Raw genomic sequence first — 27,094 nt, 5'->3', positions numbered from 1 at the left:
ATACCCAAGATGGTGAAAATTCGAGAGTGTTGTTAGATAAAAGTCTTCCAGGTTTATCACAGTGACTAAATTGGGATCTATGTTTATCACAGTGACTAAATTAAGATCTATATTTATCACAGTGACTAAATTGGGATCTATATTTATGCGTTTCAAAAGAAACTCCGATTTTTATATTCTGAAAAGCAATCAACATTTTACAATTAGTTTCAAAAAACACTTTTTCGTCAAAAAAAGCAAAGGCTACTAGTTTTTCTGTCAGGTACCAAAGATATCAAAGGAATTTATGCATATTTCGTTTTATGTCTTGCATCATTTATCTCTTCATATTCTTTTAAAAACTTTTATAAATTTTAGATTAATTTTAGGTGAAAAAATCGCTAAAAAAGCTTAAAACCAATATTTATTATAAAAACTGATTGTGAAAATATAAATGACAAAATCAAATAAAATATAAATAAGTTTGTTTGAAAAACTTTAAGTTGTTTTGGAATAAAAATACGTATTTCTATTGTTATACTTAGGTATATATAACTTTTTTAAACCTTTTTTTAGGATGTAGAATGTGTGATCAATTTTTAAGTGTGGATGTAACTAATGTAAATTGTTGTGAAAATCAATTACATAAGAAATGTTTAGATGAATGGTTAACAAATAAAGAGGTTGCTTGTCCTAATTGTGATAAAAATTTAATAACAGGTGAAAACTTCATATTAGAGTGATTTTAAGATATATAAGGTGATTATTTTAACCACTCGATTTCTCTTAATATAATACATTTTATTAGTTTTTATTAAATAAATATGTATTATCTCTTATGTTTTATAGGGGTGTCAACTTTATTTTTTTAAAGGCAACATGTATATTTAAGTAGCTTATAAAATAGAGTGTTGTGTAATTAATATAGTGACTGATCGAAGACACCTTTTGACCCATTATTTCGGATGTTATGATTATTTTATAATATGGAGTGTAGATAAGGTATAGATTGTTATTTTTATCATTATGTATTATTTTGCCGTGCTCTTACCTCATTCTGTATTTTATAATGTTAATAACTTTTTATTAGTACTATTTCAAAAATTGTTATCGACTAATTATTTTTTTAATTAGATCTTTTTTATTTTATAAGCTAGTTAAATGTGTATGTTTCCATTAAAAAAAATTAAGTTGACATCTCTATTGGATATAAGGCATAATACATAATAAATATTTTATAGAATGTAAATGCAGATTCATATGTAATTAACAAAAGCCATTATATTAAGAGAAATTGAGTGCCTAATGTAAAAAGAATCATGATGTTCTTTTGAAAATTCATTTAATACGCCTCCTAGAATTATTATTATTAATGGTCGTACCGAAGTCCTAATACATAATTGAACTTATTAAGCAATTTATACAATTGTTCTGTTATATATAAAAGTTTTATAATATTTAAGTGAAATTTAAGTCAACAATGGAGCCAGTATTTTGTGTGAGGCAACTAATAGAAAAGTTTAGGGAAAAGAAGAAAAAGCTGTGTGTGATATTTATAGATTTGGAGAAAGCGTATGATAGAGTACCGAAAGAGGTTTTAAAGTGGGTATAAATGAGAAAAGGAGTCCCAAAAAGGTACAATAATATAATAGAAGATGTGTGTGATGGGTATGAGTAGGAGAGCACCCAGGTTCTGCTTTAAGCCCTTACTTATTCTCTATAGTGATGGATGAAATTACTAGAGAAATACAAGGAGAGGTGCCGTGGTGAATGTTGTTTGCTGGCGACATAGTGTTAATAGGAGAAAATAGGGAAGAAATTAATCAAAGGCTAGAGGTGTGGAGATCAGCTCTCGAAGAAAAGGGTTTAAGAATAAGTAAAAGTAAAACAGAGTATATAAAGTACGAGTTTGACAAAGGAGACCACGAGGTAGGTGAAATAAGGAGACCAGTGACAATAGACGGCAACATGATAGGACAGGTGGAAAGTTTTAAGTATTTAGGATCAGTTGTGTAAAAGAGTGGTGGTATTGACGAAGATGTAAGACACATTATTAAGTGCGGGTGGTTGAAGTGGAGAGAAGCGTCTGGCGTCTTATATGATAAAAAAATTCCAATGAGGCTGAAAGGTAAATTCTACAAAACTGTAATAAGGCCAGCTATGATTAAAAAATTCAGAGAAAAGGTTGGTTGTAGCTAGATACATTCATTAGGATGTTTCAAATTGATTATGAGAGGATAATCTACATTTTTACATGGGCTATTGTTATTAGATAATTTTTTTTTGTATAATGTGACTGGTTTAAAATGTTTAAAATTTCATGAGCTTATTTCAATGCAAGTTCCTACGCATCATGTTTATAGCTATAAAGAAAAATAAATATTTAAAATGCATGAAAGTGTTATAAATATATTTAAATAAAAGTATTTGAATAATTTTATTAATCATTTGGTTGAAAATTAAAAATTGATTTTTTTAAAGTATTTTATATTTTTTTATTATTAATGTGTAACTAATAAAAAGAGATTCCCTTTTTAATATATAATATTTCAATTAAATAATTTATGGTAATTTTTTCAGGTTTTAGCAGTAAGTTTCTAATTTTTTATTTAATTCTATGTTTTGTGGTGGTTGTAATTTAAGTTTTATTAGTAACCTGTAATTACAAGTCTTTCCAGAATAATGATATATTTTTTACATTTTAACTGAATAAGAAAGGTTGTTTATAATTCTCATTATCGTTATTAATTTTTATTTATTACCGTTCTATTATTCCTTATTAATAATTCAGAGAATATTCACTTTATACTGTAACTGCATCTTTTTGGTATGTATTCCAACTGGTCTTACAACTAATCACGCAATTTTTTCAAAAAATTATTAAAATAATTAAAGAAACAAAGTGAGTATGAGCTAATTTTAAAATACCTACCATATCAAAAAACAGCCTAACTCTAAGTAAAATTAAACATTGATTACCTAAACGTGCGAAGCATAAACTCTAAAATAGACTTGTTAATTTGTAATATAGTATTCATGATAATGTTATTCACATTCACTCTTGGTGATATCCACAAACATATCAATTAGGATAAAATTAGTGTACTATTTATCGCTGAGAAAGATTACCTCTTGTTATTTCGTTTTCTCGTTGAGGTGATGTGTTGATTGTTATTAAAAATAATTTTATATCGTACCATTTATCTATTAATGATTCAACAACGAACAGGTATATATATTTATTTAATCCCGTAATAAATCTATTATTATTGACAGTGTATACATTCTACTTTGACTGAACATCGACTGTTTAAATGCTACTTTGAAAACTATTGAAAACATAATTTTCACGTATAATAAAACTAAATTGCTCCTTCAAGAAGATTTTAATTTATCTAAATTGAAATGGCGATCTACTGCTGGCGGTTTACTTAATTTACTTTGGGGTCAATCCATGCCAAATATATAGTTGTAGCGAAATGATGAAACATAAAATAACTTTAAGCCTCATAAATTTTGTCTCAGAATATGAAAGAGTATAATATTTAATATTTCTGAATAATCTATCTTATTATCCAACAAATTAATAAGACACATAGCATCTAGATATTTCCTAATAGTTTCAAGTAATTCTATATAATAATATTTAATTATCTCTATATTTGTTAAATTTTCATCTCTTATTTTAAAAGCAAACATTTTAATAAATTCTGCTTGTAAATTTCTTAAGCTTTCGATTAAATCACTCTGACTTGGATTCCAAATTATTGTATCAAATTCACGTACTGATTGTACTATAGAAAAACATTTTTAAACATTATGATCCGAAAGCTCCTTTATTTTGAGTAACTTCAAAATGATAATTAAATGACAAATTACATGATTGCCAAACACTCAAATCTTTTACATGAGAAACACAATCAATTTTCATGTTTGTGAACTTATAATTTAAAACATTTATTAACCGAGAACGAATAAAAATACTCTGACATATTTAACAATATTGGGTTGAAGTAGGTTTTACAAATACCAATTACAGATTGAATCATTACAAGGTCAACGTCACTTTTAATTTCGGATAATAATTTCATATCATCAGCAAATAATAAGGATTTGAGTAACTTATAAACTGAGCTAACATCATTAATAAATAAAATAAACAAAATTTCCAACGCCCCAAAAATATGAGGCTTAAAGTTATTTTATGTTTCATCATTTCGCTACAACTATAATATGAATGGTCAATTGAATCATTTAATATTCGAAAGAAATCAATTAAATGATTAAAATTTTGAGTTTTTTTTATAATACACGTATTTAAAAGAGGTCTATTTTAGGCTAATTGATATTAAAAATTATTATTGTATTTCTGTTTTATTATTTATACTCCATGCCTACTGGGCATATAAAAAGTGTTCAGTAAGTAAGGAAACGAGTTATAATTACTGAACGTTCTGTATATTGTAAAATATAAATATTAATGAAGCTATTGATTACTTTTATGATATACTCTATGAAGCAATTTATAATTTTTTACTTAATATTGTTTTACAAAAATCATATTTTCCTTTTGGTATTCATCAGAAACGATGTTGTATTCAAATAAAAAAAAAATTATTAATTTTACACAATACATAAATGACTAATTGGAGAATGGCTATCAATTTAACGTTTTGCACTGATTTTTCTAAAATCCTTTTATACGATTAAACATTATATTCAAGAAAAAAAGTCCCTGAGTCACTTGTAATTTTTAGTTCTTAACAAAATTCCTCTTTATAGCTCAGTCTAAAAAAGGTTGATATCTATTTTTTCCAAAATTTACATTTTCTGTACAATTTAAATTTTTTAATTTTTGTATTTTAGTATGTAAAGAGTGTAATCAAGATGTAATTATGAACATAGCTGTAGCTGAGTGTTGTAAAACTCAGTTACATCAGGAATGTTTAGATAAATGGTTAACTAATTCGATAAGGTGTCATTTATGTGAAGGAGATTTAATATCCGGTAAATATTTAATAACATTACATAAATTTAGTTTTTTTTTTTAGAAAAATAAATACACAAAAATGTTAACTAATATGTGGGTAACATTAGAATGACTATAAGCTACATTAGTAGGTTTTTTTTAATAATATTTAGAAGTACCATCCCTAGAATTGTTCGAATACCCCAAAAAAAATAATTGTGCAAAAATTGATGACGATTATCAAACTATAAGGCATGCCCTAAGAGGGTTAAAAATGATAACCTATGGGAAGGTTTTTAGTTTTTATTTCTATCTCCTAAACATTAACTTTTACGAAAAAGTTCATAGAAACTTATTTGTAAATATGTTTTGCTATAAATAAGATATCTACAAACATTTTTCAAAAATTGTTATTAGCCTAACAAAAAAATGAAAATGCAAATGTTCTATATTTACCGTTGAAACTATTAACTTGATTTATTTTATGAACCGTTCACTGTAGAAAAAAAATATTCGCACAAAAATTGTTCTAAATTAAATTTTCTATATATTTTTATTTAACTTTTTTTTTTTATCATTTACTAATCACAAAGTACATTAAATCATTTGTACAATTAATTAAAATAAAATATTCAGACTTAAATACACCGGTACACAAAAAAAAGTTGTCTGTACTTTTGACCGGACCCACCTACAGACATGTATTTTGACCCGCTGAATCCGAATTTGAAGTCTGTTTGGCTCGGTCACCCTTCAGATTTGAGTAAAATACAAAAAACCAAAAAATAGGCAAAAAATTGCAAAAACTGCAATCAAAGCGATGAAAAAAATTTTGTGCACCCTGATCAAGTATGATTTTTATGTATTTCGATTTACTGAAACTGAATCTGAACGTTAATTAGCTTGTTGAGTCGTCAACATTTGAAAAATTGCAAAAAAACCCAAAAAATTACAATAAATCATGAAAAATCGAAATTATCGAGCTGAAAACAATTTTTTGGATTCAGATTGAGTATGATTTTTATCTATTTCGATTTACTGAAACTGAATCTGAACGTTAATTAGCCTGTTGAGTTGTCAACATTTGAAAAATAACAAAAAAACCAAAAAAAATCAGGAAAATTGTATTTATAAATATGAAAAAAAATTTATAGAACACGATTAAATACTTTTCTTGTATTTTTTCACGCATAAAATAGGAGTTTAGAATATGAAAATATAAAAAATTGTAATATTTATAAAAAAAATGACTGGAATGAAGAGAACGATTTTCTCGAATTTTAACCTCTTCATGCACGGTGGCATCATTACCACTAAATTGTAGAATTTATATAAAATCGAAAAATCGTGGTAGCCATGTAATTATTGTTTTCGTTTAATGTACGGAATGTTACGCATCGGTCTACTTGGTTATGTTATCATTTGTGTTATCATTGAAAGAGATATATTAATAAACGCGAAACTGTTATGTGCATTTGAAAAAGTCAAATTTTACTTTTTTTTTTATATATAATTAACGACCAAATAATGTAAGTATATTTATAATTAATTACTTTTATTACATAATATAGTACGACCTATTCATATTTGGCAATATTGAAACAATATAATGTTGTTATGTATTCGAAATTGCTTAGGTACCACGTGGTATTGAATGATACTACTGTGCCTATTATATGAAAAATAATAACAATTTATACTATGATGTTTTTTTTTCTAGTTGAAAATAGATCTCAGGGATAAAGATATAGTTTTTTTTTTTGATTTAGAAATCCCTAGTGATTCAGAATGTGCTGTATGTCCAGAATGTATGAGAGCATTTCACACTAAATTAATAAAAAATTGACTACAGTATATATTATTTTGTTAAATACTTTTAAAATATGTTATAAAACTTATATTCAGTTAAAAAACTGAAGTTATCAGAAGTCTGAAATTTAAGAAACATACCTAGTCTTATTTATAATTTTTTAAATATTATTTGTTTATTATTATTCAATATTGATCTTTTAAAACTTGTTTTATTATATATATTTTATGAACTTAATTTTATCTGAACGTTAATTAAAAAACGTTTTAAAATAAAAAAAATCTCAAAAAACCAAAAATATTAGGAAAATTGTATTTATAAATATGAAAAAAAATTTATAGAACACGATTAAATACTTTTCTTGTATTTTTTCACGCATAAAATAGGAGTTTAGAATATGAAAATATAAAAAATTGTAATATTTATAAAAAAAATGACTAGAATGAAGAGAACGATTTTTTCGAATTTTAATCTCTTCATGCACGAGATTTTTAATTAATACAATTAATACAATTTCAAAAATGTGATATCTACACAGTAAATACAAAATATTACGCATCAACATTTGCTCCAATAATATGCAGGCACCTTTAAGTCTATCTGTATTAGAAACTATTGTATCACAACATAATGATTTTTCTTTTTCAGTTAAACTCAATTTTTCAATTAGTTGTTCTACATAATTATTGGTAAACTTTCAACTAGTTGTTTCCCTTATAATTAAAGAAGAAGTTTTCCATCTTTCTATGGGAGTATACCAGATAAAAACATGTAATTAAACATTTAAAAATAATAAACAATAACTTAATTTTGTGAATGACTTTTTCGTAAGCACATAAATATAATGAATTTTGTGGTTCTTAAATTTATGAAAATAATGAGAAAACCGTATAATTTCATAGAATAATTAATAAAAAAAATGTTAGATAAAAAATATATAGAAAATTTAATTTAAAACAACTTTTGTGCGAACATTTTTTTCTACAGTGAATATTTTATAAATAAATCAAGTTAATAGTTTCAACGATAAATATAGAACATTTGCATTTTCATTTTTTTGTTAGGCTAAATAACAAATTTTTTTTGGGTATTCGAACAATTCTAGGGGAAACTACTATTTCCTTCATTATTTCTATGATTTATAAGTATAATATATGAATAAAGATCTATTATAGCAATTAAATATAGTATAAAAGTAATATTCAATAATTTAATATTATAACATAAAAAAAAAATAATCAAAATATATAAGTTAATATGAAATTTAACAACACAGCAGACGAAATCATAGGTGAAAGTAGGCATGAAATATATCTGAATGTCAATATAATATAGAATACTACTGGGTATAACTATACTAAATATAGTTTTAAATATATCAACTATAGCATCTACTTAAACACTAAGAGTTACATATATGTGATTACTACGATTTTTTCCGAAATTAGTAAGAAAAAAATATTGATTTTGACGAAATTTCAAGCTTTTCTCATAAATTTACTGTTAATAGTAATTATATAAGTTTCTGACAACATATGGATCTAAAATATACGATTTTTTAAACTCTCATACATTTTTTTATTTAATGGTATTAATATCAAAGTTGTGAGTTGAGCTAAGAAGTTTAAAAGTTCAACATTTTTAAATTAAAAAATTTCATAAAAATCATTTTTAAAGTATCGAAAAAGAAAAACGTTTAACATGACATTATTAATCGAAATTTTGCACGAATTATTTTTAACATATCAAAAATCAATAACAACTTGATAACAATTTTTTTTTTTTTTTTTTAATTAATATTTTTATATGTAAATACTTGTTTTTACTATGAAGTAATAATCTTAAAAAAATGGTAATAAAAAAAATCCTGATCGAGTGGCTGCTTGTGTTTAATGTACTGTCTTACTTGTGTCTGTGTTTTCTCTGAGTGCGTTATTCTCTATAAAAGCAGGTTTGAGTTGATCAATTGATATTGTTTTACTAGTACCGTTGATTTGAAGATGAAATGTCTTGGCTTTTCTTTTTAACACTTTAAAAGGTCCTTCGTATGTATATGTTAGTTCTGATCTTATAATATCAATTTTTTGATATACATGGGTACAAGTTCTAAAATCTCTATGCATGTCTGTTTTGATGATAATGTTTGGTGGTATACTATTATGGCTAATTTGGATATTTGTAATTGAAGTTGTTTTATAAAATCTTATCGTTTTGGTAGTTCTTTTTTGCTTCAAAGAAATATCCAGGTAGTATTAGTGTTTGACGGTTGATTAGTTTGGTTGGAGATGTTTTCAAGTCTTCTTTAAGGGTTGTACGTTGAACTAATAAAATAATATGTAGTTCTGAAGACTAATGGACGCTATCTTTACATGTTATAGTGGCTTCTAGTGTCCAATATACTGTATCTATTATTCCGTCGGTTAGTGCATGGTACGTTGATGAACGTATTTTTTGAAAACCTAATGTTTTTGATAACTGATTATATAATATTGACTCAAGTTGTCTACCCTGATCGATCGTTATTCTATGGAGCACTCCGAATCTTGCAATCCAATTCTGAATTAGAGTAGTTAGATTCATATGTTCGAACGTATATGAGTAGTAGATCGAAACGACCTTTTGGTGGATTAAAATACCCAATTTGGCGGACTGTGAGTTGTGACCTCGGCTTGTTCCGCATCACAGATTCTTTAAGTTAGTGTTACCGTGTGTGAGTTGTCGGCGAGCGATGTCGAGTTTTCTGATATACTATTGTTTAATTGTTTAACGTAATTAAACTGAAGTATTGTTGTTTAATTATTAAACTTTGTGAGAAGGTTGTAAGATAAAATTCAATACTTAATACTTGTTATTATTTATTTATTGTAATTAAAATAATTGGATAGTAACTAATAGTAATAGTAATAAGTACACTCGGTAATACGACGGCGGAACTACAACAAATTATTATTAAAAACATAGACCAAATATACACAATTCGAGTGATCAGAAATGTGCTAGATCAGCACGTCGTCATTATAACGATTTTACCAATTTTTTTTTTCGTTAATTTCCATACAAATCGTGATTTAATTAATATAGAGTTCCTTTTATTACATAATGAGATAAGTTATGTATTGTTGAAAAGAATTTTCTTTTCTGTGATGGTTGGGTTGGGTTTACGATTGGTCGTATTTTACCAGTACTTGTGGCGCATTTTATTTTTTTGAACTCTTACTCTTTACATGTTTTGAATTTTTAGACTAGTATCAGTTAATATATAAGCTTTGTTTTGTGTTTTGGCTATTTATTCTATTAGGTTTATTGGGTCTGATATACTTGATATGCTTTCAATTCAGAAAAGGTAGTCCGTGGTAATGTTATTCGATCCGATAATATATTGTGTGATATAAATGAAAGTTTTTGTTGCTGTTGTTCAGATACTTTTTTTATTTTTTGTTAAAAACATGAACCAATGATTTGTGATCTGTATAAATTGTAAAACCTTACAATTATAAGCTTACGACTGTGAAATATAAGTAGAAACATTTTATTTTAATTACTTGGTATACAACTCCACCGATTGCTCTATTACTGGCGTCTTTAGTAAGTGTTAACGTGGCTAACTCATGTGGGTATGCTAAGTATGTTGATTATTCTAGTAATTTTATATATATATAAAATACTTCTTTTGCTTTAGGTGTATAACTCAGGTGTAATTTTTTTTTATTTTCTGGAATATGCTTATTCAAACATAGTTGGTGATGCGCAAAGTGTGGTAGAAAACGTCTATAAAACTTATCATATTGAGAAATCGCCGTAGGTTTTTTATTTGATTGGGCATACCTATTCCTCTAAAAATTTAAAATTTTTCTGGTTCCGGTGTGGTTTCTTCTTTTGAAATTTGGTGACCTAAAAAAGTTATTGACTTTTATCCTAAACTGCGTATTTTAAGGAGATCTTAATACCACGTTGAGTATTTCTAATACTGTACATAGGTGTATTTTATGCTATTATTCGGATTCTGAAAAAATTAATATATCATCTATGTACGCAACTGTAGATGGTAAGTCTCGGATTATTTTGCTTGTGAACCTCTGGTACGTTTGTGCACTGTTTCTTAGTCCATAAGGCAAATTTAAAAATTCAAAAAATTGTTTTATTTATAGTACGAAATATAAGCATTCATTTATCATATGTCAAAATTGCATAGTATTTCTGGAACATTTTTCAAAAGTTAAGTTGAAAAATTTCTACTTATTACATATATGTTTCAAATTTTGAACCCTTTTGTATAAGAAGAAATGGTCTGATTAAGTATGTAAATATAGTATGTTGGATAAAAGGAGTATAATGTACCCCATCGTATCAAGTATTTATGAAAAAAATATTTGTGTTGATACATACAATACATTTTCAAAAAATTATAGCAATATAAAGTTAAAAATCAAAAATTTTAACATAAAAATAACATATTTTTTAACTACGGCAACTATTTGCACATAGAAGATAAGTCGCCAGAACAAATTTTCAATTTTTTTAACTTATAGAACGTAACATAAGCTTTTATTGAACATATGATTAAAAGACGTAGTATTCTCGGATTATTTCAAACGTGAAGTAGAAAAAATTAACTTTTCGTGCATAAGTTGCTATTTTGAAACTCGCTCTGTTGGCAGGTTAAGGGTTAGAATATCAAACAATTTAAATCAAATGAAAGAGTAATACCTAATGTGATTATATTAAAAAACGGTAGCACAGTGGAGTGGCGGCACAGTATGGGCGTGGCATAGTTGGGACAAGTATAGATGATATCTGACAGTGATTAAAATCACTATCATAAGTAACCGTTCGATGCAAATCTGTAGATAGTGTTTAATTTTAAGAGATTTGTAGATTGTTACAAAAACAACCATAACTCTTATTTCCTTAATTTTATCCCGAATTATAATTATAGTATATGAATAAATATTATAATAAATAATAATTATAGTAATTAAATTTAGTATGAAATAGATATACAATATTATAATATTGTAATTTTTACGGAAATAAAAAGAAGTTGTATATCCCTTTACTTTTAACGTGTATAAAAATTTAAAGGGTTTGATGCAATACATTTTAATAAAAAATGTTGTTACTTTTGAATAAATACACTAGACTACAAGGAACTTTCATCAAAAACCTATATATACTGTCACGACTATCGTCGTGGAACGCTAATTAAATGACACGAGTTTTAGTTCTACTATAAAATGGCGTGAAGCCGTATATTGTTTCTTCTAAATATAGTCACAAAAATAAGAACACAATAAAATATACAATGTACTCAATACTTAATCACAAAACCGACAGTAAAATCGTATGTGCGACGAGTTGACAGGTGTAATTTTGATAGATCCGTATCGTACGGGGTCACGGAGATTACTTAACGTATATTTGCGGCGGGTCGTAGATGGACGTGCGGCACTTGCTGGACTTTGTACCGTGGCGTATCGCACGCGGTGTTAGTCAGTCAAACTACCATATGCACGTAGTAGGGCGGCGGCTGATAAAGGTGTCACGGGTCGCGGGGCTCCGTGTATAGAGAACGACGCGGGACCGTGTCAATACTTTTCTAAAACAACTTTTGCACTGTTTCAAATCTGCAATTAGACTCTTTCTAACACTTCTTATTTTTTATATTATTACTAATTACATATAAAATAACAATTAAAAGAAATAAAAATTTGTTTTCAAATTATTACTGTTTTTGATTTTTAATATATTAAAAATAATCAGTCCAAAATTTCATTTTTAACATTTTATTTTATAGCAATTTTAAGTAAATAAAATTGAAAAAATGTCAATTATTAGCGATTTTTATATTTGTAATTTTTTGGGGGATTTACCCCGTTTACGGGGAACGAGGGAATTTTTTTCAATTTTTGAGGGTAATGTTTTCGACTAGATACGATTTGTGATCATTTGACATATTTTTCATCAAAATCGGTCCAGCGAGAGCTGAGATTAAGCGTTCACAGACACGAAAAAAAAACACATCATAGTAAAATTAATACCTTCTCAGCTTCGCATTGAAGCTAAAATAATTATGTTTTGTTCATTTTTAAAAATTATGATAGTTATTAAAAATACTATCATAGTTTTAAGAAAAAAAAGTTTTAAAAATGTACAGATTTTAAAACCGTAAATTTTGGGAATCGATGGTATTTTTTCATTTTTTGAGGTTATTATCTTCAACTCTATAGGATTTGTAATATTTTGACGTATTATTGAGAAAAATCGGTCCTGTGAATAAGTAGCTAATCGCTGAGAATAAGTGATAACAGATACAAAAATTAATAAATAAACACATCATAGTAAAATTAATGTCATCTCAGCTTTGCAGCAAAGCTACAAAATTATCATTTTGTTGAAAATTAAAATTTGATTTATTAAAAAAATGTTATGTTTTAGTTGTTGATGTGTGATTTTTAATGAAATTGGTATTTATTTATATTATTTAATATTTTAATTGAAGAATTTATGGTATTTTTTCAGATTTTGATAGTAAGTTATTAATTTTTTATTTACTTTATCTATATTTTGTTCATAGATGAACATTAATACATAGGCTACATGAATTCTACTAGTAACATGTTATTTTAAGTAAAATATAATAATATTCCATATCAGTAAGTTTAGTTTTCTGAAGTCTCTTCAATTTAGCCTTCAGTTTCTGATCATATTGGTCCTATTAAGAAGATAAATTTAAATATATTCAGTGGCTGGAATTTTTAATAAAAGAGGGTACTCCTATAAATTGATAATTGTATTTTTGCATACAATTTTTGGGATGGAATTTAAAAAAAAAATTGATTTGGGGTAAAAAAAACATAGTTAACACTTATTTTGAAATAAATGATATTTATACATTATTTTATTATATTTAAATAATTAGTCTAATAATTTTTATGTAATTGTTTTTATTAATTAAATAATATTGTTTTTTGAGAAAAATAATTTATTCCTAAATGACTAACTATTTTTTCAGTATTATAAGTAAATACTTTGATATTGAACTTCAAAATTACTAATTTTAATTAACTTTGTCATTAATTTGTTATTTCGATAAAGAAATTTNTTCAAAATTACTAATTTTAATTAACTTTGTCATTAATTTGTTATTTCGATAAAGAAATTTGGAAAAGATGTTATTTATTTATAAATTTACTTGTAAAAACTTACCCAATATTAACTGTAATCTTACCCCATCAATGGGGTAAGAGTATGCTTTTTATTTTCGTTAATTACTAATTAATTAAAATTGAACTCTCACTATTATTACTTAACTTTCATGTTTTGATAGTTTATCTAGCTAAAAAACAATATAAATAATTTATATCTACCATAAACTAAAAGTATATGTGACAGAAATCTTCCTAATTCTACAATAATTATATAAATAATCTGACTACTAAATAATATAACTTCAAAAAGAGTGTTGTTGGTGGGCAGCTTCTCTACTCAAAATAATCATGTCAAAAAATCAATATCAACTTTTATACTTATTGTATTAATATTGTATAACTAAAAAATTAAATAATAACGATATCTTTTAATAAATTTTTTTTTTTTTTTTTAAGGATCTCATGTCTGCTCTTTTTGTAAAAGAATGAAAAAAAACGAAAACATGAATTTGGTACTAATGAATTGTTGTAGTATCTATTTATGTACAGATTGTATCAATACAAATTTGAAAACTAAGTGTTTGTGTGGAGGATACTTAGTGGAAGGTACTTAATTTAAAAAATGATATTGTTAAGATTAATATGTAGTTAGGTAATTTTATATTTACTATTTATAGTGCTTTTATGAAAAAAAAGCTCAAAATTTTCATAAAAATCATTTTTTTAAATTTTTATCGTAATAAATCACATCAATAGAAATCATATCACTCATTTCTAAGTAACTTTTGATATTTAAAAAGCTTCTACAATTGACTAAGCAATAAGATTTATCTTAAAAAGGTGAAAAAAAAGTTTTAAACAACTAATTATTGTGGAGTTTTATAAATTAATTTTGATTTTATTTTATTTTTGTCATAAATATTAAGAAATAAATTAATGAATAACATTAAATGAATTTAAATAATTATTATGTTAATTTACAATTCTAGCTTCTAACCTTTTTCTCTTTAGGATAAGATACAGAATTCATAGTGCTCCAGTTTTATCTTTGGCTTTCCTTTGTCCATGTCGAACCCTTTTCAGTGTTCTTTTTAAGTCTAGTTATGAATCAAGTTAGGCTGGTGAAACAAAATTTTAAATTACAAACTGTATAAAAATTTGTTATTACACTTTAGGTATTACTTTCGAAGACGTCCGAAAATGTACGCAGTGTAAGGAGCGTACTGGAAAATATAATTATTCTCCTCGTTGTCCACAAATATTTTGCAAAAAATGCTTTAAACACTTGAATAAATGTTGTGTTGATAAACCACCCTATTGTATCTATTGTTTTGAAGAATATGTGAAAAAACCATTCTTCTCTTGGCATTGAATATGATATTTAACATAATACAATATGAAAATTGCTCATTGTTTGAAATGTTGCAGATTTTTAGAATTATTTAATAATTATATTTTTGATATTATTTTATTAATAAATACATATTTTGAATTAAACTTAATAATTAAAAAATTATTTCTTTTGTATTTATTTATTTTTGTAAGATTCGGTTCAATGCTTTGGCAGTATATTTTGTCGCGATACTCTGTTCTTACATCGCCAGATAGGTGTAATTGATTTATGTTTGTCGAGCAATCACGGCATACATTGGGTAGCTTACAGTAACAATGGTAAACACGTTACATTATTGTATACTTTGGTAATTTACCTCCTCCCTAGGAAGTACAATAGTATTTTAATAGATGCATGATCATTTATAGAAATTACCAGTATTTCGATCAGATCAACTTGACCAGACACTTGATTTTGAAATTTCTCATACATTTTTTTCATGAAAAATAGTTACTTAAAATTTGATATATTTTTTGTAATAATATGATCCTATAACTGACCTCAGTGAACGTTTCAAAATAACAACTTTTCCATGATAAATTAACTTTTAAAAGTGTTCCGAAAATACTGACACTTTTATATATATCTTAAATTAAAGCTTATGTAATTAACTTAAATTTAAAAAAAGATAAATTAATTTCTGGACTTTTCTTTATGATAAATCGAATCGTATTTAACAATACGTCTATTGGTCACAACTAGTGTAAATATGACAGTTTTAAGGAAAAGAAGTATAAAAATCGAAATTTGCCAATTTAAAAATTAATTGATTTTTTGGTGAATTTCCCTTATTTACAGGGAACGAGGGAAATTTTTTTTTTTTTTTAAAGACTGTCTTTTACGTATCGTTAAAATAAATCGGTCCGGTAAGATCTGAGGATATGTGGCAACCTACACACAAACAAAAAATAATAACTTTTCAGCTTCTCATCGAAGCTAATAGTTCACTATGATAGACATAATTTTTTTACTACTAATCACAGCAAAAAGTATAAAACGGTAAAAATAACTGAATATTAAATAGATTTGGTTAAACTTTTCCAATGCATTTATTTGGATGATCTAATATTTAATATAAACTAGTTAATACAAACATAACAATTTTTCAAAAATATCTTAAGTATTTCGATTGCGTAGCAAAAGCGAATGAATGGGATGATAATAAAAAACTTTCTATGTTACCGTTATATTTACAGGATCATGCACTTAAAATATTTGAATTTATAGAATATTGATCGACAAATTTAACTTGGGAAGATGTTTAACTGTCATTAATTAATTTTAACTCTTACAATAATCAAAATTTAATTATGATGAAAATGACGGATAGTGAATCGGTTAAAACATTTTTAGTAAGAGTAGTAGCAGGATGTCGTAGGTTTGAAGGTATCATGTCGGAAAAACATATCATAGAGTATTTTTTTAAAGGACTACCAGTTGAAATAATTAATACATTTAGGTCATTAGATAATAGTACTATAGATAAATTAATAGAAAATATTTTAAGAATTGAAAGAAATACAAATTTAATAAACGACGAAAGCGATGCAGGCATTTTGAAAAAGGAATTAGATTCTCTTTTAAAAAAACATAATGCTAAATTTAATGATTATGGAAACATAAGTTATGTAGGTAACCAAAGTTTAATGACATATCCAAACCATAATCAGCGTAGAGTAATGAATTATAGAACTAATAAATATAGAAAGAACAAATTAAATAACAATTTTAGAAATAATGTAAATAAGAACTATAATAATAAAAATTATAGNGAAAGAACAAATTAAATAACAATTTTAGAAATAATGTAAATAAGAACTATAATAATAAAAATTATAGAGGAAATTTTTATAGGTTTAACAAGATGAATAGGCACTTTTATTATAATGATCGGTGCGTATAACAGTTTTATACGAAAATCACCACATTATCTTCAAAATAATCCTAATCTAGAGAATACACACCATCAGTTAGCCATTCAACAATACGTTCCACCGACTATTTTTTACAATTTTTCTTTTCAACCACCATCAATATGTAATAGCGCGCACAATTCTAATCAATTAAAAGTGAATAAAATTGATACACCTTTAATTAATGAAAAAGTCAATATTAATGATAGGATAGCTAGTTATGAATCAAACACTCAATCCTTAGATTCGTCGATTATAATTGACGATTCTCCACTAATAACGGGCAGAGTAAATAAAAAAAAATATTATTTTCGTCGTTGATACAGGAGCAAGTACAAGCATTATAAATAAGAATTTTTTACCCAGTAATCATATTATTTAGCCACTTAATAATGTTACATTAACTACAGCTAACGGATCACATTTGCATGTGGTAGGTAAAACTACTTTAGAGGTAAAGTTCGAAAGACATATATTTTTGATAGACTTTACCATAGTCGATAATTTATCTTTAAATAGTTTATTAGGATATGATTTTTTTAAAAAATATAGAGCGACAATCTACACCCGAGAGGCTAAAATTACTTTATTAAAAACAATGAAAAAGTAAACATACATTTTGTTAACAATAAAAATGTCTGCAAAGGTTAATCAAATATTGATCAATCAAATAAATTCGACAACTTAAATTCTATCGAACTCATGACTAATCATTCAATAAAATTAGTACAGATGAGTGTTAGGGAAATTGCAGTGAAAAGCGACATTTTAACACAAGTAGCACCAGACGGTTGGCGCGGAGTATCAACACTCGAAGCAGTCTTAAATAATAAAGGTATAGATATTAATGCTTATGAAATTAAAAAAATATTAGGCATTCATCTGTCTGATAAGCCAATTTATTTAGAAAGTGAAGACTTAGCAGCTGTCACAAATCATTTTGGTTTAGGCTTAATAATTATATCAGAAAACAATAATATTAATTCTGTATTACACTTTACAAACCCTAAAAAATCGTTTGTAGTGGTTTTGTTTTCAAATTGCCATTGGATACTCTTAGTTTACAATCCAAATGCTAAATTTATTCGCACAAGTCGTAGTATTATTCAAATTAACGAATTTAATACTTTAGCTGTTAGAAGAAATATTTTGCAAAATAGGATAATTAAATGTGATTTTACTATCTTTCCGACATCTGAACGAGAAAGCAAATTTAAAACACGGAGCGTTAAACAAGACGTAGCAAAAAACATTAACAATGATTCTCACACGAACATAACTCAATTCTCAGAAAACGTTAAAAGTAATATTTCTTTATCTCCTATTGTTACAACATCGGAAAACGTTCTAGACTGGGATATTAATCCAGCGTTACCTATTTATCAGCAAAATGAACTTAGAGGTTTATTAATGAAATATAATACAATTTTTTCTAAACATAAATATGATTTAGGCTCGTGTAAAATTACTCCGATAGAACTTCAGTTATCAAATAATAAAATAATAAATTTACCTAATTTTAAGTTAAGCCGCGTAGAGCGTAATGAAATCGAAAAACAGACAGAGGAACTTTTAAAAACTGGTATTGTAGAGGAATCTTCAAGTCCTTATTTCAATCCTGTGATTTTAGTCGCTAAAAATCAAGGAAAATGCAGCAAAAGTCAAGAGGGATCAAAAGAATACAGAATGCTAATAGACTTTCGAAAACTTCATGAAATAATTTATCGTGAAAGCTTCCCTTTACCAATAATACAAAATTTATATGATTGTTTAGCAGGAAACCAATACTTTAGTTCTTTAGATGCTACTTCAGGTTTCCATCTAATAAAACTTTCTGAAAATTCTAAAGCTCTTAAAGCTTATTCAACTGAAAATGATCATTTTCAGTTTACTCGTTTACCTTTTGGGTTATCTAATACACCCCAATTTATCAAGCTGCTATGTGTAAAGTCATTGCTGGCTTAAATTATAGACACAATATATGCTATTTAGACAATTGTNCTTAAATTATAGACACAATATATGCTATTTAGACAATTGTGTTGCATTTGGCAAATCATTTGAGTCTCATTTACATTCACTAGAATTAACATTTCAACGATTTTTAAAGTATAACTTAAAACTAAAATCATCTATAATTAACCAATTTCATAAAATTAAAGACTATCTATAGATTTTCACCGAAACGTTTTTTATGATAATGATTTTAATCACTGTCAGATATCATCTATACTGGAACCAACTATACCACTACGCCACTTTGCCGCGACCCTACTGTGTTGGATTGTTTATTTTATAAGCTATATAAATATTTAATTTANTTGGGTTGTTTATTTTATAAGCTATATATATATTTAATTTGAAAAATTAAATTTGACACCCTTTTAAGGCATAAATGGATGATTTAACAAACATACTTTATAATAAATAAATCGAAAAATATATAAAATTAAAAACACCATAATGGATTTTCTTCATATAATTATTGTTTTAAGTTAAACTGAATGGCTAATATTAAAAGAATCACCCTGTATAATATGTTGGGAGACTATAGACAGCCAATTGAGCATAAAGAATACATAAAATAAGTTAGTTAAATAGTAAAATGATAAAATAGTTTATCACGTAAAATAAACCAGCATAATTCAATAAAAAATGACTTCGTGATGTAGTACATATATAGTTACAAAAAAATATGTACAAAAATTGTATGATTTTTTGAAAATTAATGCTTATTTAATTAATAACATACAAAAATATATTAAATTCTTAAATAAACAACTAACATGCAATATTAGAGCTCAATATGTTGTTTAATCAATTACATTATTTCATTAGTTTTATGGCAAATGTATTATGCGATCTATTTTTGAATATAAAAATACTATTAAAATAAATACCATGATAAATATCCATGGTTAAAAGACTTATAAAGAGTTTTAAAAAAATATCTTATTATAGCTTGTTAAATTATCACATAATAAAATAATTTATATATTGTCAATTGAAAATGATTTTAAAGACATTTACTGCGATATTATTTTTGTTATGTATTGTGAAGCTAAAAATATGTTATGGCATAAAATTCTGGAAGACAAAAGATAAATCATTAGAAAGAGCTTTAAAGTTAGACACTGGTTTCGAGTATCCTAGCTATGAGGATCTATGCGATTTGTCAATGGAAGATTTCAAAAACAAAATCTGCGCAGGAGATACAGTATTAAGAAGTATTACTGATTCAATAAAAACAAAAATTCACTTTATAGAGTTGGATCTCCTTTGTGGTAATACATTCAATCTTCTTCAATATTTGAATCTTATTTATTTTTTCATTAATTTTCCGTCTGGACAAACATATGATATAAACAGAATTATTTTAAACGAATCAATTACAAAACATATTTTAGTTATTTTGATGAAAAAGAATCGCAAAGAAATATTTGACGGTTTTTGGGCAATGCATTTTTATATTTCTTATATTCGATTGTTTGGTAATGAAATACATCAATGTCCATATAATATTGCAAATGCTCACCAAATCCTTCGCACAATGTTAATATATTTTTCTTTAAATGTATGTAGATATAATAATAAGTATGACGTAAAAGATACTCCTTCAGATATTTCGGAACAATATTCAACTCTCACGAATCTTATAGATGTTATGATTCGAAGAAGAGAAATCAACAAAAATGTATTGGTAATTGGGGACAAAGATGAAAGTGCATTCTCACTCAGAAGTATTTATATGTGCGACATAATTGAAAACAAAGAATTATTGAGAATTGTTATAATGGATTTCGGTGAACAAAGTAAAGATACGTTTGATGCTATTTATAATGACATACATGAAGCATACAAACAAGCAAAGAATTATTTTATGTTTGATTTATGGATAAAACGAATTGGAGTTTATCAACGAAAAGTCTTAAACGTTTTTAAAACCGTTTTAATGAATTTAATGAAAAAACACTTTATCTACAGTTCTTTAATGTTAGACAATGAACAAATAGATAAAGTAAAATATTTCATAGATAAAATAGCAAATTCACTTCAAAATTTGACTTTGTTATTTAATGGCGTAGAAGCTCATGATTTTGAAAAAATGTTCAAATCTCTCACAGATTTACCCTCAGATCATCAAAATCTTAGATATTATCATGGTATTTTGATTTTAAATATCGAACGCATAATAGATACAATAAAACCCAACTTTTTTAAATTAATTTCAAATGATATAATTAGTGACTCAGACTATGAATCGAAAATCAATTTTGAAACTATAATGTATATTGTAAGAAATGAATTGAATGAAAATAAATCCATCAAAAATATTGAAAATTTTTGTTCATTTTCAGATTCTAAAGGAATGAATGATAATTTTGTAAGAATATTTTTATTTACGAATTTATTAAATAAATCATTCGAAAAAGTAAGCATAATAAGTATTTTATCATGTTTAAAATTTTGTGAATCTTTGGAAACATTTGGTTTTAATAACCATGGTCATGTAGATGGTGAAAATGAGGAAAGGTTATTGGAATTGTGAAACATATTTTTTAAAACAAACTTCAATCATTTACAATTATAAATAAAATTTTTGATTCCAAACTTTTATTAAATTTACATACTTTGCAGTTAAAAAACGCCTTTTTTATTTATTTGGCATTAAACGAAATCCACTCATTTATACTAAAATGATTTTTATAGGTGTTTTATAAATAGACTTTCTCATTCTGATTATTTGACATCCAAAATATTAATGAATATTTTATATAAAAATAATGAATAACATTCATATTCTTAGAATAACAATTGTTTTTAAATAAATAGTTTGTTATAATTCAAATAACAAAAATTAATAAAATAAAAATAGAAATAGGCTAGGGCCTTGTATATGGTGAGAACCTGATGTTGTGTTTCTATCGGGGTCGTATGGTTCGAGGGTTTAGAACGATAAAGACAAGTAGATATAAAAAATAATAACGTAGTACCTCTAATTAAGGTGTAATATGCTATCGTCTGGATAGTTTCTAATGTCCTAACTAAGAAGTAACGAAACGCAAAGTCAGTTCACGAAAACCTCGGCAACGAGACGGCAGAGCCAGCCCACGAATACCAGAGCCTAACTTATACAGTAGAAATCACGCTAGGTTTTTTTAAAACATCTTTAAGGCAACAAAACGGCAGAGCCAGTTCACAAATACCATATAACGTGATTATGTATAATTTTTTTTAACTAACCAGTCAAAATTGACACTTTAAGATATTAATTTAAAAAAAGATCTATTGCTTTGTCATCCTTTACTCAAACTTATTAACTCCAAATAATTGGGTTAACATAAATTTACTTACTTCTTTTATTCTTGCAAATTGCTGTAAAATGATTTGATAAATATCTTGATATGTTTATACATGCTTAGAAGTATTTAATTCACACTTCGTCACAAGATAAATAATTAAAACAAGTTCTTTTCATATATAAATAAAACGCGTTAAAGTCAGCCGACAACAACACAGGGTTGTGACTGATAATTGTTTCTTTTCTATTATTATTTGAATTCAGTGAAAGCGAACTCTCGTCACTCTTTCGCTCCTAAAGTCTGAAAGGATTTCAGTGCTTTTTTATAGTAAAATGATAGTACCCCCAATCCAGGGTTATTGTTGTCAGCACTTTTAGTGATCTTTTTAGTTTATTATATTTAATTATACATTATATGATTATTATATTGAGATAGCATATTTAACAATTGATAAATTGACATATATATAAACTGATAAGAAATTGTGTTGAACAGTGTACATATTATGACAGATAAGATATTTGTTTGTTTACAAGTAATATAAAATACAGATTATAAATTTTTCATTGATAAATGTAAGATGCGTAATGCAAAACATTGAGTATATTACGACAAGTTTAAATAAATAATTTAAAGAAAATTTTACAAACGCATACTGTTGTTTAATTATATTATATTACATATGATTCAGTTAAAGGTCAATTATTAGTCACCTTTTAAAATCACTCTTTTCTGAAAACATATTTATAATTTATACATGGCAACTCCTTTTACTCTTATCTTAATAAGTAAACGCATGTGGCAACCCTAATCTTAAATTTAAAAACAAACTATATTTACGTTTTATAAAATGTTAAAATGATTTATATATTATTCATATGTATTAATTAATATAGAATATTCAGTAAGGAAACGGGTTTCTATTGTTTTCATTGTTTATTACAATTCACCTGTTTCCTTACTTACTTGAAACTCCGTATATTTTATGCTTACTTATCAATTAACAATAACATTACAAGAATGAAACAATGATGATTGTTCGGGGATAAAAAATACTATAAAAAGCAGATTAATCTCTCAGTCAGTGCTGAGTGCTAAAATATTTGGTCTGTTTGAATTGTCGTAACACAATAAGTGGGAAGTGGAATGCAATGTGTACGAAAATGAAGATGAGGATGTGGTGACTGCAGTCTTGGTATTCACGCGCGTGTTGTCATACAGCAGTCACCGTGCTCAGCTGACACTCCGGGTTAGCTGTGGGTGTCGAAAGGCTGTTTTTATAGGAAGGGAATAAGGGTAACAGGTACGAGATACAGACGAAGTGCAAGACATAAGTACTTTGGTTATTAGGAGAGGATAATGAAGTAGGAGGTGCAGACGAAATGCAAGACACGAGTACTCTGAAATGTTGTGGAAGAGAGTAGATAGGTTAAAAAGGAAAAAACAAAGACTTTACTTTAAGCAGTAAGCCGGACAGCGACAACCGAGTACTGAGACTGTTGAATGACACAAGGCACTGGAGTCGACTGACAAAGATGGTCAGGTCTTTTGGGTTTTTATAATAATTTGAACTATTGCCAATTTGGCAATAAATATTATTTGTTAATGCATCATTCTCAGGAAACGGATCTGCTGTCTGTATTTTATTATAATAATTCTCACAATAATGGTAACGTGACACCATCACAGAATCGTGCTCTCAAAATCATAACGTAAAATTTGTGATCATCATTGTCAAAATTCTTACGTGTAAATTTGTGAACTAAAATCTGAAATTTGTGTTATTTTGACTATCAATTATTACTTAATACTGTCACTGAAGTTATTATAAGAATAGAGAAAAATGATTAGGTAAGATTTTAAATCAATAAGACTCAATAATTATGTTATTTTGTAACCTTCGAATCACACCTCGAATTAAAGTATTTCTCACATTTTATCCAACACACCTTTTCTTTATTTTATTATATTTTAAATTAAAATGCACTAGTCGAATTATTTTGAATTAATAATCTGAGTAAAGAATGAGAAAGCAATAGATCAATGTTAATTTTCATAATATCACATACTCGTTTAGCTATAGTTACCAATAACATGACGAATTTTTTTACTGCATTCGGTCCACGATACAAGACCGGATATTTCGGCAAGTCAGCAAACATATTATCCGGTAATATATCGGAAACGTGTACAACGAAAAAGCAACTGCTCATTGTCTTGTAGTTTTGGATAACAACACAGTTTTTCGATATTCGTTTGTCTGCACAGTGAAGTAAGCATTCCAAGTCGGCGTAAAATAATAACGGTACCGATTCTTCCCATCCCGTATTTTTGAAGCGCAATATGGACTGGTCCGAATCGACTGGGGGTAGGACAGCTAGCGCTTTCTTAAACTTACCACACATTTTTATATGCTCATCCAGACCCCTTGTCCACTGGAACGGGACGATAGCGTTCGGTCCGTAAACACGCTGAGACAGCGTTTACAATAGATTTAATGATAATGACCGGCACATCGTTGATTGGAGACAAATCTAGAAAAATTTTTATGTAGCAATAATGGCTATTACCACCCTCCATGATGTAAATTACATCGATGTGTTCCGTGTTCGAGCGTGATTTGGTAATACGCAATGGATAAACATTATTTTTATCGTCCAATGCAAACACGTTGATGGACAAAAACAGGTTGTTACGTTCAAACTTATTTATTTGTTTAATTGGAGTAGGAAAATCAATACCGTTGAAATTAATATTTGAATTTTTTTCTAAAACGAGATAACCCGCATTCCACTGATCTTTGTTTTTTTTTTTGGTATTGACACGGCCGACGACGACCCGCCGCAAATGATACAGGAGTCTTCTTCCCGTTGTGAAAGCGACAACGTTGACCAACCGATCCGCACCCGTGCACCATCGCCTACAACGCTGCTAACCTTTTGTTGCCCGAGGATCAGGCCGGACATTGTGTCATCGACGCCAGCGAAAGTTGAAATTTTGTGTAGTCAAATATTGTTGAATATTTAATGTGTTCAATTCATTAATAGTGCAATTTAAAAAATAAGATTATTTTTGTAATAGTATAAACATATTAAATACTTATATAATATAAAAATACATTTTAAATATTTATTTCAAAACTTTTGACAATGTTAGACCCGTTACTTATAATTTAAAAACCAAACGGTAGCAAAATGAGGTCGTGTCTCAGTATGGATGTGGCATAGTTGGGGCGCAACCAATTGGTCGCATCACATCTATACCAAAATAATAGCTGCAAAACAATGTTTTTGAACACTACAATCACTACTCCATAGAAATACCAAAACTGACATGCACACCAAAGTCATAATTTATTAAAGCCTTATTAAACTAATGTGGTCATATGGTATTGAACTATGGAGTGCAGTAAAAAGTCGAACATTAACATAATTCAAGTTCTCCAAACAAAGTGTCTTCGGCGTTTACTTAACGCCCCTCCTTGCATATCAAATGAAACAATCCATAATGATCTCCAACTCTACTATAAAACAAACTTTATCATTAAAAGCAAAATATTCCACAACCAATTCCATAATAAACCAAATCATCTCATTAAAATCCTATAATNAACCAATTCCATAATAAACCAAATCATCTCATTAAAATCCTCTATGTCACCTAAAAAGATCTTAGAGTAGGGATCTACTTTAATTATAAAATTAATTATGTTGTAATAGCTCTTTAACTAACTTAAGTCATTTGGAGTCTCACCATTGTGTCCTCTCCAGTGTTACCTTCTTTCCAAAGTTACTTGTATATAGAGATGTGAGTCGGTATTATACATGTGTATTATACGGTATGATACACGCGTATAAAATTATTTTATACCGGCTGTATCAAAAAAAAAAAAAATGCTTTATCAACATTTATATTCTTTTAGATTTTATTTTAATTGATATACGCAATTGTAATTAATGATATAGATGGATTGCATTATTAGATTTAAATGTATCTATAATCGTGAATATTATTGTAGATTAATAGATATATTTTTAAAACATAATTAGTTGTCAGATTCGTNCACTACCCGAACTTTACGCACATACGCACTTTTTGTACTCGAAAATTTATTTATTTTTTAATTATTCATATAATTGCGGATCGAAGGACCAGAAATGTTGGTGAAGCGGGATTATTAATCGTTAATAAATCGAACGCTCACTTAAATTTATTTTTATGATATTTTTTAATTTGTTTGATTAATGTAATAAATATGAAACTTAACAAACTATAAATATAATTTACAAAATATTTGCTCCGTAATTTTATTTATAATTAACTTAAATGACAATATTTAAATACAAGTATGACTTAGATTAATATTAGAGCGCGTCGCTGATAGTTCAGCGGTGGAACGTACACTGACTAGATTTATAATAAAAGATACATTGCTGACCCGCTAAACAAAGATAAAATACAATATTATAGTGTGACTCGCGCTAACAAGTAAGATGCCACATTTTAATTTTAGCTTCGATGCGAAGCTGAGAAGGTATTGGTTTTACTAAGATGTGTTTATTTTTTTTTTTTTTTTTTT

At 26.8% G+C, this 27,094-nt stretch overlaps 2 protein-coding genes across 5 annotated transcripts in view; both read left to right on the top strand.

The window, feature by feature from the left end:
* LOC126897396 (uncharacterized) overlaps positions 1-27,094 on the top strand; it is a 65,411-nt gene that overhangs the window by 26,093 nt on the left and 12,224 nt on the right. The window contains exons 5-7 of one of the 3 annotated variants that reach the window (XM_050670949.1): positions 4,846-4,986; positions 14,363-14,512; positions 15,082-15,422. In XM_050670949.1, coding sequence (XP_050526906.1) covers positions 4,846-4,986; positions 14,363-14,512; positions 15,082-15,278 — 488 coding nt within the window. In that variant the 3' untranslated portion in view covers positions 15,279-15,422. Of the gene's footprint in view, positions 1-4,845; positions 4,987-13,193; positions 13,252-14,362; positions 14,513-15,081; positions 15,423-27,094 lie in introns of those variants that run through there. The other 2 variants (XM_050670950.1, XM_050670951.1) reach the window with 2 other exon arrangements.
* The window catches only part of LOC126897391 (uncharacterized), a 112,202-nt gene continuing 105,227 nt past the window's right edge, over positions 20,120-27,094 (top strand). The window contains exons 1-2 of one of the 2 annotated variants that reach the window (XM_050670941.1): positions 20,120-21,506; positions 21,571-21,886. In XM_050670941.1, coding sequence (XP_050526898.1) covers positions 20,223-21,506; positions 21,571-21,585 — 1,299 coding nt within the window. In that variant the 5' untranslated portion in view covers positions 20,120-20,222 and the 3' untranslated portion in view covers positions 21,586-21,886. Of the gene's footprint in view, positions 21,887-27,094 lie in introns of those variants that run through there. The other variant, XR_007702091.1, reaches the window with a different exon arrangement.

The sequence above is a fragment of the Daktulosphaira vitifoliae genome, unplaced genomic scaffold, assembly GCF_025091365.1.
Source record: "Daktulosphaira vitifoliae isolate Bord-2020 unplaced genomic scaffold, ASM2509136v1 Scaffold_2, whole genome shotgun sequence".
NCBI classification, from domain to species: Eukaryota; Metazoa; Arthropoda; class Insecta; order Hemiptera; family Phylloxeridae; genus Daktulosphaira; species Daktulosphaira vitifoliae.
This window is presented reverse-complemented; position numbering and strand designations above follow the sequence as displayed.